Source organism: Phyllostomus hastatus, unplaced genomic scaffold, assembly GCF_019186645.2.
Source record: "Phyllostomus hastatus isolate PE091 unplaced genomic scaffold, TTU_PhHast_1.1 phas_contig_283, whole genome shotgun sequence".
In the NCBI taxonomy this organism is placed as follows: Eukaryota; Metazoa; Chordata; class Mammalia; order Chiroptera; family Phyllostomidae; genus Phyllostomus; species Phyllostomus hastatus.
Window position 1 is genome coordinate 6,735,446 of NW_025333833.1, and position 21,291 is coordinate 6,756,736.

At 41.2% G+C, this 21,291-nt stretch overlaps 1 protein-coding gene across 2 annotated transcripts in view; it reads right to left on the bottom strand.

Moving 5' to 3' along the window:
- The window catches only part of COP1 (COP1 E3 ubiquitin ligase), a 100,821-nt gene that overhangs the window by 15,961 nt on the left and 63,569 nt on the right, over positions 1-21,291 (bottom strand). For both annotated transcript variants that reach the window (XM_045838722.1, XM_045838721.1), the window contains exons 12-18: positions 15,483-15,626; positions 12,682-12,790; positions 12,203-12,284; positions 11,244-11,360; positions 5,676-5,793; positions 2,915-3,039; positions 1,688-1,848 (exon numbers count right to left, since the gene is read on the bottom strand). In XM_045838722.1, coding sequence (XP_045694678.1) covers positions 1,688-1,848; positions 2,915-3,039; positions 5,676-5,793; positions 11,244-11,360; positions 12,203-12,284; positions 12,682-12,790; positions 15,483-15,626 — 856 coding nt within the window. The remainder of the gene's footprint in view (positions 1-1,687; positions 1,849-2,914; positions 3,040-5,675; positions 5,794-11,243; positions 11,361-12,202; positions 12,285-12,681; positions 12,791-15,482; positions 15,627-21,291) is intronic.

Below are 21,291 nucleotides of genomic sequence, written 5' to 3' on the forward strand. Positions count from 1 at the left end.
TCTTTCCTGTAATTTTTTTCATCACTTTGTCTCTCCACGCTTCCTTCAGTATATTTTCTTCCAACTTACCTACAAGTTCATTAATTCTGTTTTCAGCTGAGGCTTATCTTCCATTCAACCCAACCAGAATTCTTAATTTGGTAATTATATATTTTCGGTTCCAGAATTTTCATTTTTAAAAGTTTCTAGTTCCCAGTTTAAATGTTTAGAATTGTCTTTAATCACGTCAGCATGGATGATTTCCGGCTTTGTCTGATCCCTCCAATATCCAGAGATGCCGTGATTTTGTTTCTATTGTCCACTGCTTTTGCTGGATTTATCCATGCTGTCTTCTTCCTCTATTTTTTTATTGTGCCTTAGTTACTGCCTTTGTAATTTTGAAAAAACAGTAAAATAAATGAAAGCCTCAGGTGATGTCCTGCAGAGGATCTCCCAGAGAGGATTTAACGGGGCATCCTGCAGACACTAGCGACCCAGGCTCACCTCCCTGTAACTACAGGACTGATGTGATTTGAAGCTGAGCTGCAGTTTCTGTTCGGGCGTATCTCCCACTGTTCACCGCAGACTGCAGCCCCTGGGAGCCTAGACGGAAAGAGCGAGCCAGTACGGAGGTGGGCGCGAGACAGCGGTCCGCGAGCCCCTCTCTCGGAAGCCTCCGTGAGCGCCCTCAACCCCTGGCGCGTGCTCCCGGCGACCAGTCTCCCCAACAGTCAGGCCCACGTTCCTAGGCTGGGATGCTTCTCTATCTTGTTTACTTTCCCGTTTCTTCAAGCAGATTCTTCTTTTTTATAATACATACACTTGGCCCAACTTTGCTAGTTCTCCTTAAGGGAGGGCTGGTCCACATCACTTAGTCTGTCATTACCAGAACTAGAAACTGAGGAGGAGAACTTTAAATAAGGCAGCAGAGGACTGTGTCCTAGAGAAGTGAAACTGTACCTGGAGCTCAGGTATCTTAAAGTACCCATCAACAAGAATTTTTTTTGCGTCAAAAATAAAACCAACCAAGCAAGCACCTAAAAAGCTATTTTTAAAAAGATGACATTAAAGAATAATGATTACGAAAATCAAAATAAATTATTTCTTCATTATAACTTATTAGAAAGCTTGTAATTTAAAGTGCATGAGTAAGTGACAAGTTTGAGAAAACATTTTTTTTTGTGACCGAGAAGTAACAACTTTCTTGTTAAGAAATTAAATGTTTAAATATTCCTGTGTAATTGTATTTTGTAGAGAGCAATTTGGCTGGAAATAATATTTAATGAGTTGTCTGTAAAGACCACTCCCCTTTATCTACACCAAAACAACTTCCTCCTAACGCAGTATCGGGTTCAGCTGCATGCTCACTGAGCACACGCTGCGTGTGATCATGGAGGAAAACAAGCAGTAGTGTACACACTGGGGAAGCTCCAGTTTTACAGGAGAGACTGGGGAGCCGTGTGACAGTGGCGGCACCAGAGGCACACACGGTGCTCTGGGTGCCCGGGAGAAACATCGCGCCAGCACGCCACTGCTCCATGAGTGACATTTCAACCACTCCCTGAGATACAAGGGACACAAGGCTGAGCGAAAAAGAAAATGCACGTCACACATCCATTTATATTTTAAACTTTAAAACTCACCTGTGCACACACAAACGTAAAGCATCATGTAAGACGCCGCGGTGCGAACACCGCTGGAAACTCACCCCGTCTGGCAGCGCCCTCCAGCACACGGCGCTGACGAATTCGTTCGTGTCGTCTTCTTTCCGGTCTTTGTCCAGGACACTTTTGACCGTGTCAAACTTAAAAGTTAGCAAAGTCTTAGAAAGTCCTTTATAGTACAGGTAAAGAGAGTTGTTTTCACTTCCTGAAAAATAAAACAATACTTTTTTAGAATGAGACAACTCAGAATTAGGACAGCACATTCTTAAGGTAATTTATGACTCAGTGTTTAACCTCAAAGGCTAATCATCTTTTATGGTTCAACTGGAAAGACCAGAGCCCAGGATTTCTTGAGAATCATGTCAGATAAGAATTCACAGAGAAAAGCTATCTATACCTTACTAATCTAAAGAAATAATCATTGTTAAATGATATAATAATATTGGTAATTTCAGGCTGAAATTACCATACAAAAATCATTTCTAGGAAAGGTCTAGAGAAAATAAAAAATTGTTACTATTGCATGAATCTTCAATTATATTTAGAATGATTTCATCTAGAGAGAAAAAACAAAGTTATCGCACCTATAAAGGTACATTTTAATAACCTACAAAATTTATTTCTCATTCCCCAGTCAAGGCACTACTCTGGTAGTGAGTGGCCTAGAAACCTGTGTTTTTGAGCAGTCTATGAGAAGTAATAATTATGCAGAGACTTGTTCTGGCTGGGCTCACTCAGTGACGGCCAAGTCATTTGAAGGGACTGATGAAAGTTCATAGGTTCAGGCATTAGATACATTACAACATTTGAACAATACTAAAGTTGATTTTTCTACTTCTGACTTAAAAATGTCTAAATTCTCAACAACAAAAAGCCCCAGAACAGCAGACCAAGACTACCTAGACAGACTGCTTCGAGAAGAGACCACTTTGTAGGGGAAACGAGTATCCAGCTCGAGGAGACAAGCAATGTCTCCTCAGTTAGGGTACTAGCAGACAGTTTTTCTGTCTTTCACAGAGCATGTATAAAAACTGTGTTACAGTGGAGAACGACTGAAAACATACACGCCAGCCTCCCCCGAGGGCGTGGGGCCCGGGTTTGTCAGTGCGCAGCACAGGAGGGGACGGACCAGTGCAGTGCGACCCAAGGGAGCTCAGCACGCTGCCCTCCGAGGGCGCGGGTCCTGTCCTGGCGTGGTGGGAGAGTCCCCTGGAGACTATTTCAGCAACGGACGCCTGTGCAAAAGTCTGGGAAAAGCTGGTTCTCCTTACCGCAGGCTATGTAATCTCCGTTGGAAGCGAGGCCTACAAAGTTCTTCTCGTTGATGTGGCCCTTGAAGGAGCGCAGACAGTACGGCTTCCCTACATTCCACAGCTTCAGCTGGCTGTCCGTGGAGCTGAGGCAAACACAGAAAGTTAGAGCATTTAAGGTTTCACGGCATGAAACTCGGCACCACTCATCAGAGGCGATCCAGTGTGGTGGACGAGAACGCAAAATCTGGGGCAAGACTGAGTCCGAACGCTCAGTGTGCCACTGATTCGTTTCTGACCTTGGGGACGTTATGCGACCTCTCTGGTTTAAGTTTTACTCATCAGTTAAACGTGGAATGTAATGATTCCACCTTATAGAATCAGATGAGTCTTATGATAAAATATTTTGAAAACTGAATCATTTAAAAACTGCTTTCAATAGTACCTGGGCATTACTAAATATTAGTCATTGGTAACCATCAAATGAGAAAGGTCTATTGGGAGTTGTTCTAATTTCACGAATGTAATTGTTCCACTTGCTTGGTTCACTTTTCAACTGTTGAGTGGTATTGGTGCACTGATATAAACTATTTTCACAGCTCAGTTCTACCCTCACGGGTGGAAGTGGGGTGTCCAACCTGCCCCCACAGGCCGCATGCAGCCCAGGATGGCTGTGAGTGCGGCCCAACACAACGTCACAACTTTACTTAAAACATCGTGAGATTCTGTGATTACGCATCACAATGTATTTCATGTGTGGCCCAAGCAACTCTTCTTCTCCCAGTGTGGCCCAGAGACCCCGAGAGGGTGGGTACCCCTGCAAATGGTTGAATGGTCTACGTGAGTAGCTCGTCTTACTGAAATAATATGCAAAAGTAGTTGTTTACCAAAAAAAGAATTGAATATAAAAATCACTGATAATTCTATCATATAGAGACAGTCTAGGGACTTAAATAAAGCTACATGTTTTGTTTTTCTCTTTTTGTTACAAAAACTGGGTCATACCATACATACTATTTTGTAAATTGCTTCTCCATTCAGTAATTTGTGTTATATTTTTTCTGTAAAATAAATCATTTTGTATCTTTACGAATGACTGTAATAAATCATCTTTTCTTACTCTAACATTCATACAATAAAGCACCATAACTGTTTTACAAACATTATTTTATTTAAAGATGCACCACAAAATCAGCACTGTTATTTACTCCATCCGGAGATGAGGGCGCAGACTGAGAATGAGAAGGCTGAGGACACTGCCGAGGTTCCAGAGCCAGTGATCAGTGGGGCCGAGACTGAACGGGTCGTACCTCGGAGGCCACACCCCAAACTCTTGAAGTATTTCTCTATTGTTTCTTAGCATTTTTCAACATAACATCTGTTCTTAGGTATTTATATTAAAGATTTTTTTTGCTTAACAGTATTGCTCTGAATATCCTTGTATATGTATATATATTTTATAATTGGCTAAGAATTCAGAGGTTACAGCAACATGTATATTTTAATCTTACTTCTTAGTATTTCCAAATATACTTGTGAATGATTTTGTTCTAAGTACCTCTAAACTTCAACATTTTCTCTTGTCCAAGAGAAAAATCACCTTGATTTATAAAAATTAAGAAGAGCAAAAAATTGGTTAAAATACAGACATATCCACATTAATAAGGTCAACTGAGATTTCCAGTATATACAATTAATTATGTGTATACTTTACCTAGTTGAAATAAACTGATTCAACATTTATAAATCTGAAATTAAAGAAAAATATATTTGCCATATTTAAATCTGAATAAAGTTGAATTGTTTGCTGCCCGTCATCACTCCTAATGAGAAGATACTTTTCGACCGACGACCACTGAGTTCGGACTTGTGAACCAGTTGCCTATACTCCCTCCCCTCGTGCAGCTCAGTTCCCGCTTTCTCTGGTTCCCTTTCTCGAAACTCAGTGCGAATCACCAAGCTCTTATCTAGGGCGACTGGCACGAAGGCGGATGCGGTGGGGAATGCCAGGTATGAGGACCTGGCATTAATAATCTCCTAAAAGAGATATGAAATTAAGTGAAAAAAAAAAAAGATAATGTATCGTTTAGCTGGAGAAGAAAAAGGAGAGAGAAGTTAAGAACGGGGTTTTCTAGCGCACAAAGTGGCCTGCGGAAAGCAGGGGCGGCCGCTGCCGGCGGAAAGGCATCGCCCACAGTCTTTTGGCCACAGAGACGGATTTACCTGGTCGACATCCTGTTACCTTTAAACAAAACAAACGACAACTAAAAGCTGTAATGCTATGACTCCCTAGGTCAGAAGTTTCTATTTGTTGGGTATAAGCATTCACAGTTGGCAAGTTCTCTTCAAAACACACGTAAAACTCACCATGAAATCACAGGGAGGTCAAGAAACACGGAATCATAAAAGTCAACCATTACTTAAAGCCAAAAGTAATACTAGAGTTGACTTAAATGAAACACTTCTTATTCTATCCCTTCAACTATGTTGTTTCTCACTTAAGAAAAAAACGGTGTCTGAAATTCAGTCGAAGTTCAAACATTTAAGGGGATGACATTAAAAATCAGTGTAATCGGGATTTTATTCACACATAACACATTAGAGTGATACAGATCAGAATATGCACATACTTTAATTAGACAAGTTATAGAAACTACTACTTAAGAAAAAGTGCATACACCACAGTGTCACCCTCTATAAACGCCCACGGTGACATCGTGAAAACGGTAAAGGAGGACAGAGCTCCGTGTCAAGTTCAACCTCTGAAGAGAGTAATACTCACGCAGAGACAATTTCCTCACCGCTCACAAACTTGGCGTAAGACACTGCTTTCCGGTGCCCTTTGAACACCATGATGGGCTGCTTAGTGTTACGAAGGTCATAGTAGTGGACACAGTGATCTAAAACAAAACAAAACAAAACAGAGAAAAATGTGGTAAACGGAGAAATAGAAAGCCAGGCTAATATTAACTGGTTTGGGTGTTTTTCTCAAATATTTCACAGTCAATGTCAACCTGTAATAGCCAGAATATTAAGGGCCATGATTCTTTTCAAAGATAATAAAGATATAATGGTCCTCCACCCCCAACCTAGGAAAATACGGCTGTATCATAAAATGTAAACGCACACACATTTCCGATGATCCTGGTCCAGAAACAGAGCAGTGGGAGCTCAAGTAAATGGAAGTTTAAAAATGAGTCTCCACCCTGGCTGGCATAGCTCAGTGGATTGAGCACGGGCTGCGAACCAAAGTGTCGGAGGTTCAATTCCCAGTCAGGGCACATGCCTGGGTTGCAGGCCACCGCCACCAGCAACCGCACATTGATGTCTCTCTCTCTCTCTCTCTCTCTCTCTCTTTCTCTCTCTCTCTCTCTCCCTCCCTCCCTCCATTCCCTCTTTAAAAAATAAATAAATAAAGTCTTAAAAAAATGAGTCTCCAAATTTTGATGGCTTTATTAAAAGATGATTTAATATTTTGGGCTTCTAGCTAAACATAATGCTATATAATCTTACTTCCCACATTTGCTTTGTAAAATACACTTTCATGAGAGACACTGTGCATATAATAAAAACTGTAAGTATGAGATTCATGACGTTCACTAAATTTCACGAACATTTTCCTCCTCCACTGAGACCCCACACGCCTGCTCACCGCACTAGGCAATCACTGCATTGACCTGTGTATCATCTGCCTCGCCTGGACAGTCTGTGCAGTGGAACCCGTACCACGGCGGCTCCCCTGTGCGGTTCCTTACACTGCACATGCTTTCTGAAGTTCACCCAGGTTTTAACATGTGTCGGCAGTTCACTCCTTTTTCTTGCTTACGAGCATCCCCTGGATGGATCTACCACACTTCGTCTGGGCACCTACCAGTGAGAGATCTGTTTCCTTTTTTACTATCATTACTAATGCCGCTATGAACAATCGTGTTGAAGTCTTTGTGTGGACACATACTCAGGTCTTGGGTAGGTACCCATGGAAGTGTAATTACTGGGAAATGTGATAATTTTGTGTTTAACTTTTAAAGAAAACTGACAAACTGTTGGCTGTACCATTTCACATTCCTACCAGCAACACAAGAGGGGTCTGGATTCATTTCTGGACTCTCCGTTTCTCCCACTGGGCGGACTGCACTTTGAGTGGCACGGCTAGAGTACATCTGTCATTTTCTTAACTACCTGGAGGGTTCTTCCCGTATTCTGAATAGTAATGCTTATCTGTACATGTGTTGTAAGTATTTCCCCCCAATTAATGACTTTAAAAATATTATTTCTTTCAGGTATTATTTGATGAACAAAGGTCTTAAGTTTTATAACAGCCAAACTTACCTACCCTTCATTTACAGCGTCTAGTTTCTGTACCCGAAGGCACCCCTGCTACGAGAGCACGAGGATGCGCTCTCTCACCCTGCGCTGCTCACCCGGGCGTGGGGTGGGGTGGGGTGTTCCACGAGCAGAACTGCAGTGTCATTTTCGCACCCCAGCTGACTCCGAGGCGATCCAGTCGCCGTCAGCCGCCTACTCCTCCACCAAAACAAGGCTGTTCCGTGTACTTTCCCATATCCTTGTCTCACGTGCACCCCTTACAAAGAGCGCAGTATTGCGTTTTGAACATTTTAACTAGTCTGTTAGTCCTTGCCTTTTATTCGGACCCATTAACCCATTTCCATTTACCAGTCATTAGATATATTTGAATCTCTATCAATGAGCTACTTTTATTTTTTAAATTATCCCGAGTTTTCTATGCTTCCCCCTTCCTTTCCTTTCTTGCTTGCTTTTGGATTGGTCAAATATTTTTCTCTCCCCGCCCCTTAACCAAATTACAAGTTTGGATTTTGTACTTTGGTTCTATTATTTTAATGGTGTCACTTGAAATTTTATCATGTACTTCATACTTCCCAAGTGTTTGTACTGATTATTCAATTTAGTTTCAAAAATGAATAATGATTATTTCTGTAGTAAAAGATACCTGATGTAAAAATATCTCTGCATTTAATACAAACATAAAATTTCTTGTGAAGCCCATTTTTAAAAGGTCTAGCTAGTGGGCTAATTACGGGCTGAAAGGCAAGACACATAAATAAGTGAAAGATTACTGGGTGCTTCAAAGTTGTTTTTCAGCCCGTAAAACCCCGTAGGGGTTTTTCAGCCCCTAGCATTATAAAAAGTAGATTTTATTTATGACAAAGTACTAGACTAATTTGTTTCTTGAATACTGGCTTTATGCATGCCATTTTCTTTATTCAAGTTACTTGGAAACTTGAAAATAAAATGTCTTTGATAGTCATTTCTTCCTATTATCTATGTAAGTACAGATAACTGAAATGCATATTCGTGGATGTTAGTTACAACATGAATCAAGATTTATTAAAGACATATGCAGACATTCAATTTATTTAAATGTGAAAGAAAAGACTTCATTCCCACTGGCAACCGCTGTATAAAAGCCAAGGCCGATTTATAAACCCAACAAACCTAAAGTGTCTCCCATTACTCAGACAAGACAGGAAAACAGAGTAGAAGTCACCCTGAGCAACTACATGTCTACCTTACCCCAGCTTTTCCACGGTAACTCTGTAACACGAATGAAATTAGATTTCATAGCTCCTTAAACTAAACACCAGGTTCTCAAGTTGGAAGGAATTAATTGTATTTTGGTGAGAGGGATGTCAGGGGAGCAGGGAGGAGCGTAGAAGGTAGTCCAGAAACAGACTTCAAAGATCTGAAAATATCCTAAGTTTGTGTGTTTTATATAGTGTAAATGTTCATCTTTCAAATCCACCCTGATTTACAATATATGTCTAGTTTTAAATAAAGAAAAATACTTAATTGGCTTCCTCCTCAAGAAATACTGTCTACCTACGGAAATATACCTGTACAACTATTAACAGTAGTACCTTTGAGGAGATAGTTTAATAGTATTTGATCACGGGAACTGAAGCTTTATCCGTAACATACGAAAGCTGAGAATGAGGATATAGTCTTAGACTATTCGTGTAAGTAAACACAAACAATTTTCAATGTGGACAAATTTTTTTAAAGCTGCATATGTAAGATAGCCTCAGACAGCTTTACTGAGAATCAGGAAACCTTTCTAGAAGATGAAGCTCTATAACAATTCTGCCGCGTGAAAATGTGCGCAGAGAAGTCACCACGAGAGGTGCAGAGGGAACACTGAAGCTGATCGTGGGGCGCCCGGGACAGAACGCAAAACACCTTTTCCTTCTCCAGGCAAGGAGAAGCCACTGGAAGAGTTCGAGTGAGGGAAGTAATACAGTGCTAATACTTAAAAGTAGATTAATAATCAACAACAAAAACCCGGAAAAGGTTATTTCTTTCTTTTGAAGCCTAACAGTTATCATATGCCAAATCACAAAAACTAGAACGTACTGAAAACGGGGAAACAAGTGGTGTTTAAGTGTGTGACCTGATTCAGTTTACTGCAGGTAACAATTCACAGTAACCAAAATGAAAAATGTTTATCAATAACAGTGTTAAATAGAATATTTCAGAATTCCTGTTTGTTCTATTAATGTTACTCCTTCCCAGTGAATATGTATTAGCATTAATGCCACTCTTCAATAAGAGTAATAGTGATTTTTATCTTTGATTTCCATCACTAATTCCTGGGGTGGATAACTATTATTATTTTAAAGAGAACACTTTAAAATACCCATATTTATACTAATTAGAATTTTAAAAATTGCAAGATGGTTCAGGTCAGCATGCAAGCAACTCTAATATTTTATCAAAACCACAGATGGCTAGGAGTTCCATTTACTTTAGTCTTACAATGCTCTTCCAAACTGGCTTTAAAGAAGATAAATTGGAGAAAAGATAATTTTCTTATACCTTTTCCTACACAATAAGAGTAGGTCCTTCTTAAACAAATAACAGACAATTAATAAACACCTTTACCCTTATGTTAAAAATGTTATCCTCCCTTTTGGTAAAGGCATGTTTCGGATAATCTCAGGACTTAGGAATAGATTTTAAATGATTTAAAATAAAATTTAAAGCTTTTTTTCAATATTAATCACAAGAAGGTAGTCTAAAATTCCTGACCTATTATTTTCAAGGGGACTATAACTTAGGATTTGATATTTTAATAGAAATGCTTGTGAGTTTTTAGTTTACTTTGGGAAACTTTTCAAGGTGTAAACTCCAGTAAAAAATAAAACAAACGAAAATAATCAACAACAAAAAAAAGATCAACTCGGCACTATTTTATGACAAAAGGAGAAAAGAGCAAGATAACGAAGTACAAGCACAGAGAGAACGAGGTTCACTGTACGACACAGACATGCAAGATGTAAATGGAGACGCGGGCGGGCGGGCAGCTGAGAATCGGCACGACCACGGCTACCCACGCGGGGCCCGCAGCGTCTGCGCAGCAGGAAGTCAAAAGGTAATTCGTGTGCGGCGCGTACACCGATTATCTATTTTTCATCATTCCGGAAGCCATGTTTCACAATGTACAGCCCATTCCCAGTGTCAACTTCATTGTTACAAATGGTATTTAATAAGCAACCTCATGATTATGACTTTGTACTGCTCTCAGCGGTAAAATAAACAGTACGGTTAGAATGACGTTTCATAGTTTAAAAGAAACATTTAGGTAATAGCCTCTATTTTTGAAAATGTTTCAATTCTAAATGAAGAGGGTTCAACAACAAACAGTCTTTGTGTTCTGGTAGTGAAGCTTTTCCTTACAACTAAAGGCACGTTTTAGTGCCAGGTGCAGGGAAAAGCAGTAAGGCAGGGACAACCGGCTTCTTACGGCCTGCTCTGACATTAACCCCATTTCAACACCCCAAAATAAGTCACTATAGTTTGAAAAAATTATCATCCTAGTTAAAAAAAATTCTTTAGCAAAAATTTCTTTGCTATTATTTTTTAAAAGATTTTATTTATTTACTTTTAGAAAGAGGGGAAGGAAGGGATGGAGAAAGAAGAGAAGAGAAACATCAGTGTACGAGAGACACACCGATCAGCTGCCTCCTGCGCACTGCAAACTGGAGATCTGGCCCGCAATCCAGGCATGTGCCCTGACTGGGAATCGAACCAGCGACCTTTCCGTTTGCAGGCTGGCACTGAATCCACTGAGCCACACCAGCCGGGGTTCTTTGCTATTATTGTGATAGTAAACTTTTCATGAGCACTCACTATGTTGGCAAGCACTCCATGACAGAAGACTTTTTGTGTTTTGTTCACTGTCCCTAGGTGGGTAATTTGTGCATCATAGGCACTCGACAAGTAACTGAGGTATTTTGTTTTTAAAATGCCCCTTTATCTTACATGTGACACTCAACCAACAGCACAAGCAGACACATCTGCTTGCAGTTTTTACCTGCACAGCCGAATGCCAAGTGGTACCTGGAGGAGGGGCTGAATTTAACACAGCACACGTTGGCCTTCGCCTCGATGCTCGCCACTGAGTTGTCCAGGTTGGTAGACCACAGCTTCACTAAGAAGAAAGGACAGTGAAACACACAGAAGGAATACACAATACATGAGCAAATGCTTCTGTTACCTAGAAAGTTTGCCTACTGCTATAGCTGTGTTTTTGTGCTGAAGCATTCTGGTTTACTAGGACCAAAAACATTTAAACAGAACAACTCAGTAATAGAACAGTGAACTGAAACCAAGAGAGCCTAGTTTTCAGGTCAGAAAGCAGCACAGATGTTCAATGTACAGTAAGAGGTAACTTCATTCCACAACTAAAGCCTGTAAGTAAGTCCATCCCAGTGGCCTCCGCGGAGACCTACAATGACTAGGGGGCGGAAGGCTGGCGGTCAGAGCCGGTCAGACCCGACAGCACGAGCAGAAAGGTGGGCGGCTGACCGGGAAGGCACTAGAGTGACCACCACGTCATTTTTAACAAAAATGCCTTACTAGACACCAGAATCACATGGGAAATGTATTTTCAGGATACAGGTCACAATCCTGGTTGCATAACAGAATTAACAAACACCGTAATGCAATATAATTCAGAATGCAAAGATGTCTGAATGTTTCAGGAAAAAAAAGGTTTATTCAATGGTGTATATATAAAGAAACTGGCTACCAAAATGTCACCATTTGGCATGAATCCGGCAAAGGTTATAATGAAGATGCAATATATTCATTTTCCTTTCGTTACAAAAGAGATGTAGATTTTGGGGTTCAGGTTATTTTTTGAACAATCAGTAAGCACAAAGGGTTAGTGTAAGTTCCAATAAATACACTAAATAAATACTGTCAATAAGTCTCTGACAGTAAAGAGAATGAAGGAGATGTGGGGGGAAGAAAAGGTGACTCAAATAGTACCTTTTGCATCATCAGAACCCGAGGCCAAAAGTTTAGGGTCCATCAAATTAAAGTCAACGCTCCAACACCTCTTCTCATGCTCCTGAGTGTAGAAGGAAGGCAAAGGAGTCTCAGAGAGAATACAGGTCTTAAAATAAATAGAGCAATAAAGCAAAACAAAACAATACAAAAAACCACTTGACATCAATTTACTGCTATGGTGGGGGGGGGGGGTGGCGGAGAGAATAGGCTACCAAAACAAAAGAAACATGAAGTAGTTCCAAACGTTTTATATATCATATATATTTACTAAAACTGGATACATTCTGCAAATGCAAAAGTTTGGGAAGATGCTTCAGAAAGTATTATTTAATTTTACATAGGTATAAAAAATGCTAAATAGTGACTTTAAATTATTAATTATAAAGCATATGAAGCTTTACAATTAGGAAGAAAGCAAAAATGTGACTCTTAAAACAAATAATAGTATCCTTATTTACCTGATAGACCTTTGACCTCTGTCCTGTGAACCCATCCCATAGGATGACGGTGCCTTCATAGTCACTGCTTGCTAACAGGTTCTTATGGTAACTACTCCAACTGATACAGCTGAACGAAACACATATATTTTAAGTCTCACTTTATGTAAAAACACATAACAATGGACAAAGGATTTTGATGTGTCTAGAAAGATCAGAACCCTTTTGAAATGTTCTAGAAAGAAACATATCAATTAATCCCCAGATTTTTCTACTGAAACCACCAAGTAACAACCGGTGGTACCACTTTTCACTCTGTCGCTGCCTGGAAGATGGATACGAGCCTAAGGCTGCCATTGGCTGCCTCTGATGCCTGGAAACAAGTACGCCGAGGGGTGAAGCTAACAGAGGCCGAGGGGCACAACGCATGCTGGGGCAGAGGAGAGAGACTGAATCCGGCTGTTTAGGCCCCTGAATCCAGGTGTGCCCAACCACAAAAGCCAATAAACTAGTTTAAATTGAGTTTCACTTTACATCCAAAAAAACCTTAACCAACAGAATCTTATGACTGAAATTCCAATTAAAAGCATTTAACAGCAAGAATTAGACTTTTAACATTTATGCTTTCTGCTATTCTCAAGCGCACCAAAATTGAGAATGCAACAACTAAAAATGTATGTTTTTGTTGAGACACAGATGTGAATTGTGCAATTACTAAAGCATATAGCACATTAAGGAAGCCACTTTGAAAGCAATTAACCTAGATGACTTCCAAGCATATGAACATAATAAAATCTTTTGCTCTCTACTAGCTGCATTCATGCTGAATTTCAGAGATTGGATGAATTCATTTGCATGTTTAAATGTATTTACTTGAATTTCTGGGTGAAATTATATGGAACAGTTAAAAGCTAAATTGGATTTAGGCACACCCGAGCTCAAATTCCAGCTCTGCACCGACCGGCTGGGCTCCGGGAACTCACTTCGCTTTCACCGCTGCCGCAGGCCGGTTCGGGCGCCCTCAGCCCCAGGCCCACAGCGCCCTGCCTTGGAAAGCGTCTTCCATTCACTCCAAGGTGCTTAAAGTCCTGCCACATTTTCCCATGTGTCCAGACAGAAGGGGTAAACTTTCCAATCCACAATTTCAATACAGTAACATTCACTATGAATTCTTGATATGGGCCAGGTAGTATGTGGCTTTACTTAAAGCACAATCTTGTGAATGGGCATTGCTCTTATGGGCTCCGTTTTACGAACGAGGAGCAGGGAACGGTTAAGAGCCCATACTCTTGAACCAAACCACCTCGGTCTGAAGCCTGGCTCCTCCAGAGACGAGCTGGCTAAGCTGAAGCAAGTTCATTAACTTCTCTGTGCTTTAGCCTCCTTATGTACAAAATAGAGCATAAAGGTAACTACCTCATAGGCCTGCCTAGGACAATGCTTGCCACATAAGAAGTATTCAATAAAGTTGTGTCTCCTGCATGTCACATTCTTCCCACTTAGGACAGAAACTATAATGGGTTTTTAATGGTAAGCGCCCCTGATAAATGAGCAGCTCACAAATTATGAAGTCTACCGTTTCCATGAATGAATCAGAACACACAAAGGAAAGCTATAACAAATTATATAAAGACCGTAATACCTGACACATTATTAACACTGTTAAACACACACACACACACACTCACACACACACTCTCTCTCTCTGTGTGTCATTCACTCAGATGAGAAAGGTACAAGGACGACTGGGAAATGTTCAGAGTTCTGAACAATTCACTGTTAGATGATTTTTTTACATCGCTCCCTTTTAAGCCAGTGTCCATGAAGCCGGCTTAGGAAGCTTATTTTAAAAATGCAGATTCTAGGATTCCCCTAAGATTCTGGGGTTGCAAATCACAAACAGCACCCAGTCCCTGGACTTTAAACAGTATCCCAAGTGTGAGTACTGTTCAAAATGTAGTATTTCCCTGTACTCACTATGAATTCTAACCCTTAGGACATGAAATTTAAATATTATGCCCTCAATGAAAAGAAGCAGAATATTCTTGTAAAAAGACTTCCTAAACTGTAAACAATTGTAATATTTAGAGATGTGCATGTCAGGGAAAAATTACTGACTTCCAGACCCTGTTCACAGGCTGCAGCAATCCTTTTCCCATGCCTCATGAAAGGCCACCTGCAACACAGATCTTTCATTTGATTTCGGGAAAGAAAAATAGCTTTCATTTGACAAACTGAAAAATGATAACCACAGGGGGAAAGCATCCAATATCTATAAAAAAAGACACTCTGATGCGTCCTCTGTAGGCAATAATACTGTTCACCATAAAGAAGGATTCACACAGAAAAGTAAAATAACAAACTCATACTACCGTATTTTGCCGTGTATAACATGCACTTTTTCGCCCAAATATTTGAGGGCAAGTAAGGATGCACATTATACATGGGTAGTACTAATTCTGTATCCATATAAATGTTTTTAATTCTTTTATTTAGGCTTATGTGTTAAGTGTAACTCTAGAAAGCAATAATGATATCTATATGCAAAATAATACCCTGGAATATGATAATACAAAATACAGGTGTCTAAATATAAATAAGTGAATAATGAAATTAAATTAAAATGAAAGGTTTTTTCCCCTGAAAGTCTGGACCCAAAACATGGGTGCACATCACACACGGGAGCGCATCACACACGGGAGTGCACCGCACACGGAAGCGCACCACACACGGGAGCACATCACACACAGCGAAACACACGCACCACAGGCCCCAGCCGGCGTGCGCGCACTGCGCCGCGCGAAGGAGACAAGGTCAAACACCTGATCTTAGAGTTGCAGGTCATCTCGTTCTCAGGGTAGTGAATGTCCACCGCATCCTGGATGACCGTGCCGTACTCGTACACTTTGATCTTCTTCGTAACCCCGGCAATGGCGAAATAGTCACAATCCCGGTCGAACTCAATGCTAAGGAGAGAAGCGTACACTTGGTCAGGACTACTTACCTGGCCTTGGGACGTTTACAGTGGCAACTTCTCAGAATTTGTTTTTTTCTCCTTCTGAAGGGATTCTGTTTGCAGGGATAAGAGACTGACTAGAACGGCCCTCAAACTGTGCTGGGCTGGGCCCCGTGTGCAGGTTAGGTCGCCACCCGGGCGCGGCAAACGATGAGTGGTGGCAAGAGGTACGCAGCTGCACATCCTGCGTACAGATGGTTACTTTGTCCCTGGAAACTTGTTTTTCATTTCAGGTTCAGCAACCATAAAGGAAAGATTTAATGATTTGCAATATTAAAAACAAGTGAAAAGAGAGTTACCAATGAATCTTTTTCATAAATTCCAGCTATGTTCCCCTTCCTACTGTTTTGTGGGGATAACAGCATTTCACCGTATTTAATATCACTTTTATAAATAAATTGGTATTCAAAAGAAATTACTGGAGCAGCTGGTGGCAGAGGGGGGGAGGTGAAAAGGATAAAATGCACATGAAATGGAATCATTAAATTATCGTTACATTTCCCCAATCCACTCCTAACCTCCCAAATGTGGCCTCAGACTTACTGACCCCTAACACAGGGTCCTTATACCATAAACAAGGGAAAAACACAAAATCTCGCTTTTATTAGTTACTTAGGAATGCACCCCTCTGACCTTTTATACGAGTTCTTAAATAAGCTACTTCAAAGCAAAGTACACCTTATTCACTTGCACAGAACTTAATTCATATCCTCAACAAAGTTGTTATATAACCAGCAAGAAACCTAAGCGACCTAAAGGAATTAAAAATAAAATAAATCATCGCATACATTATTTGTCAATGAGTTCAGCTTAGCCACAAGGCTAGAGAATACGTGAGAATTCCCACTGATCTGTAACTAATCGTGGAATAACAGCTAAAATTCACCGACTATCTGTAACCACTGTATGTATTAACTCATTTAGTTCTCATAATAATCCCGTGAGACACGTATTATTTTTATCCACCTTTCACACAAGGGAAACCTGAGGACTGGAGGTGAAGTAATTTGTCCCAAGTCAGCCAGCGTGCCAGGGGCCGGGACGGCACGCTGGCTGCACGCTGCACACACACCAAACGTTCGCAACGGCACGCGACACCTGCAGGGCACACTCCAGGGGCCGCCTGTGGCCGTCTCTCACAGAGCAGGCGATGGCCAGTGAGCCACGCAGTAGGCAGCTCTGTGGGGCTGATGATGAATAAGGAACGTAGGTACACATTAAAAATAGTTCCCATAAAAACACGGTGAGATGAGAACTTTTCATTAGTTTTAAATCCTTCCTATTTATAAAAATTTTAAAGGAATGTCATTAAGTGTCATTGGTTATAGAACAATTCAGCACATGTTCCCTCCGATACCATACGGCCGTGCAGCAGTACAGCAGATTTATCAGTACAGCCACCTCGGCTGAACGGCCATCTCGGCGGCTGTCCCATGGATTCCAATGCAGCAGAGCTAAACCAGTGCCAGCTACTCATCTGTCCCCACGCCTTCTGTCCCTGCAACCTCCTGTCACCGGAGGAAAAAATGCTCCCGGGTCTGGGAAAGGACAGAGCCACTGGAACTGCAATCCTATTCATAACGTAGGACCTTCATGGGAGAACCAGTGGTATTGTCCCTAAATACCTTTCCTGCAAACACACACGCTAACCCATCAACAGCACCCCAAGGCTGCACTAGTGAAAGGTAACACGCCGTCACCAAACTACAGCTCTTAACACACAAAAGTTTAAACACTCACTCACCGAAACAACAGTCCAAACACACTGCAAGGAGAAAACTGACATAAATAAAAATGCTCCATGGCAAAAGGATTGATTTAATGATGTAAGTCTATTATTTCTTCTGTCACTACCTCATTACACAACTCTCTTTTTTCAACAAGGGTTATTATTTAGCTGTATTACCTCATTCTTTACTTTGATCCTAAAAAATTCACTTTTTGTTTTGACTTCGCCACCACTACTTTCTTATATTCTGATTTGTTTTGTTCTTAATATACCGGGCTATGAAGGACCTGTGTGGTATTACTTTGTAATATCCCAAGACACTGAGGCTCTTTATAGATTGGAACAATAAGATTTTAATAGAAATACTGACCAAGAAGCATAAAGAATAATATTGCTTCTAGTAAATTTTGATAAAAGGGAAAAAGGACAAACAGTTGCCTTTAAAAACTACACAAGCACTCCCACGTAACTGCGACGTGGGGTTTAAGTGCTTCCAAAGGATGAGTCCTTGGTCCCCAGTCCTGCACAGATTCACTCAGGTCTGTTCCCGAGCGCAAACATAATTAGGCTCTAGAACATATGGAATAACTCAAGTGAAAATAAGTTTTCAGAGAGCTTTTCAGATCTTATCCAAAATAGACGATCTTTTATTTCCCAAAACAATATTTCAGCTGCTTTAATTATAAAATGTAAACAAAAATGATAAACAGTAACCAGCTTGCCTGAAACAGAAACAAAACGAAAGCTAAACAAATTAACTAAAATCATACCTGCTTCTGCAGTTAAGTTCAAGACAACTGTAAGAAATCTTGCTCGTTGGGTGGTGGGGGGCAAAGGAAGAAAATGGGGGACATCTGTAGCAGTGTCGACAATGAAAAAAATCTTGCTTGTTACACAAAACGCATGTCTCCCCTGTGCCCCACTGCCTTAAACCTGCTCTTCCTCCACCGCCCCCCTCTATAAGTGACACCCGTATTTTTCTTCTCAGCTGCTCAGACCGAACCCTTGGAAGATATATTCCTCTCCTCCAAGGACAAGATCCACCGTCATCAAGTTTTGCCTACCCCAATCCCTGCACATTTCTTAAATGCTCCCTCGACCGGGCCCCACTGGTCTCACCCTAGCCCACAGGCCGTCGTCACGCACTGCCAGGACAAGTTCAACACCACCTGCGCTCGGATCGCCCTACTTCCGCTCTGGGTTCTCTACATCCATTCTCCGTAACAGCAGACACAGTGAGTCCTCAGTTAACAACACTGGGTTCTTGGAAACTGCGACTTGAAACAGAACAGCATATAATGAAACCAATTTTACCACAGGCCAGTTGATACAACAAGACTTCAGTCCCTACAGCATATTTCTGGCCACAAAACCATCACCTAACTTCTAAATAAGGACCCAAAACACTTCTCATACTGAACGCTGAAATAAGTGTAGACTATACATACATTTAAGAGAGATTAATAAAAACAAGTAAGATACAAGTAATGATTTCCCAACCCACTTCTTCCGACTCAGGGTCCAGGACAGGCAGGGCCTCCCCTGGCAGCCCAGGGCACGTGGCAGGAGCCCCCCCGAACAGGACCCCCTCCCCAGTCCACCTCTGCACGTTGCTGACTGCGGGGATCTTCCTCATGTTAACCTTCAATTGCGGCTTCCGGCCATCAGTCTACTTTCCTCTCTCTTGGATAACCAGCAGGCCCGTTCTAATTCTTCTTCTACTTTGATTACGTGCAGAGTGTCATTAGGTTGAGAAACTCACTCTAATTCTAAACCTCTGTTGTAGGCATCTATTTTGTGTTCTGATCAGTGACAAACCTTCATGAGTCTACTGAAATCTAAAATGCTAACGTAACTGATTCTCTTTGTGGTAGTAAGTGAAAATGATTTAAGCTTGTGGTTTCACACCATACTACTGACAGGCCTCAGCCTATGCAAGGGCAAAGGGAAATACACAGGAAAAACAAAAGAAACTGAGATGAGAAAAGGGAAGTTTCAGGGTGGAGGCTATAGGAGAGTGAAAAGATGGAGCATCTTCCAAAGCTTAAGCTCGACTGTGTTCGACCTTTAGCCTGTAGCTTCAATTGTCCTGAGAGTAGGAGTCTCAACACTTTCTGCCAGTCTTGGACTTCTCAATGAACATTAAGTTTGTGAGCAGTCTATTTCTCTGTTACGTGTCACTGGTGATTTACAACTGTACACGGATACTTTCTTGAAAGAAATACCCATCAGCCAGCAGCTGTGTAACAGCAGATCCAGGACCCTCCTGCTCCAGACTCCCCTGAAGCAGCAAGAGTTTTCCATTCATTCAATAGCTATTTACCACTGCGCACCTACTGTGTGCCGGACACGGGAAGCAGCAGGGAGGGAGGCAGATAAGACCCTTTCCCGGGTGAGGCTTCAAGTCTGGAGCAGTGTTTTAAATGACCGCTTTAAAGGACTGGCCCTGGGCGCAATCCTGAGAGGAAAGTCTGTACTCCTGGCCCTCATGCCGCCCACTAACCCCGGACGGCCCAGTAACGGAAAGACCTGACAGAAAGAAACGGACGCTAGCGATCCTAAGAAGCATACTTATTCCTTGGAAAACAAGTCAATAATTACCTGGGGAGCTGTTTTTAAGTACGAATAAAAACCCATACTCACAAGATTCTGTAATAAAAAATGTATTAGAAGTTCCCCTAAATCTAGATCGGCAGTGCCTGTCATTATAAACTTAAAGTTAATGAAGAAAATGCTCCTTTATAACTGTCTACTATAAAAAAAAGTCTAATTTAAATATTTTCAAACTATGGCAAAAAATGGCATCTGAATACTATAGTATCTACATTAAATTAAACCCCTCCCCCAAAATGTTCATTAGTAAAGCCAAGTCAGACAAGATGGTAGTAACAGGGGTTCAATGTATCAGAAACTCAGAAGAACTAGTTCTTTTTCTTCTTCTGGGTGTCTCACAAGTGAGCGTTTTCCGAAACTTCTCTGGAGGCTTTAACAGATCCGGAAGGGGCTCACAGAACTAACTGGAGAGCCAGCGTACCGCAGTCTGAGCCTTAGCTCTGCCCTTTCCTAGCGCTGTGTCACCCTTAGACGAGTCAGAAAACCTCTCCTTCCCTGGACTGCTCATGTGCAGAATGACATGAACACCGATGCTGTACTCCACAGGGTTTACACAAAGGTTAGATGAGTCAGCGAGACACTTGCATGCCATGTAAAACACAGCGGCGTCTCAAAAACAGCAGTCAAACATCGCATCGACCAGTGCAGCGCCTGATCTGGCAGCAGTGCATGCCACAGTATGTAAGCATTTTCTTCTTGTGATTTTACTAATGTCTGATGTAATTCTACTGCAAAAATTTGGGAAAACATAAGCAAAACTGTTAAAATGTCTACACTATATATAGAGTGTATATTAATATTGAACATAATCTTGGTAAGTGAAATTCAATCCAAGAATTCAAGAAACAGCCATTGCTACTAAGTGTTCAAAGCTTAAACTGTGCTCTAAAACCATCCCTCTCTGGTGGCCACCGAACACCTAATTTAAGACAACGTGCAGAAACGGTACTGCTGCTGTGGGAGAGGAGCTCTCCGTGAAGTCTGTCACTGTAAGGTCGGTAGAAGCACTAACCCCACACCTGCCTGTCGTCTGATCAGCTGGGACGCCGTCCCAGCAAACAAGTGCTGCCGCCTGGTGGACGTGCGGTGTTAGGTAACCCAAAATCACCCATAAGAAAAAGAAGAAAAACTTTCATTTTTAAAAGCAGTTTCTGGTTCAGCGTTTTCTTTCAGTGAGATTCTCAAGGCAATTAATGAACAAGGGTAGCTATATTTCTTGCAATTTTACAGTAAGAATAATTCCTTTTACAATATTATGAATACACCAAATTCA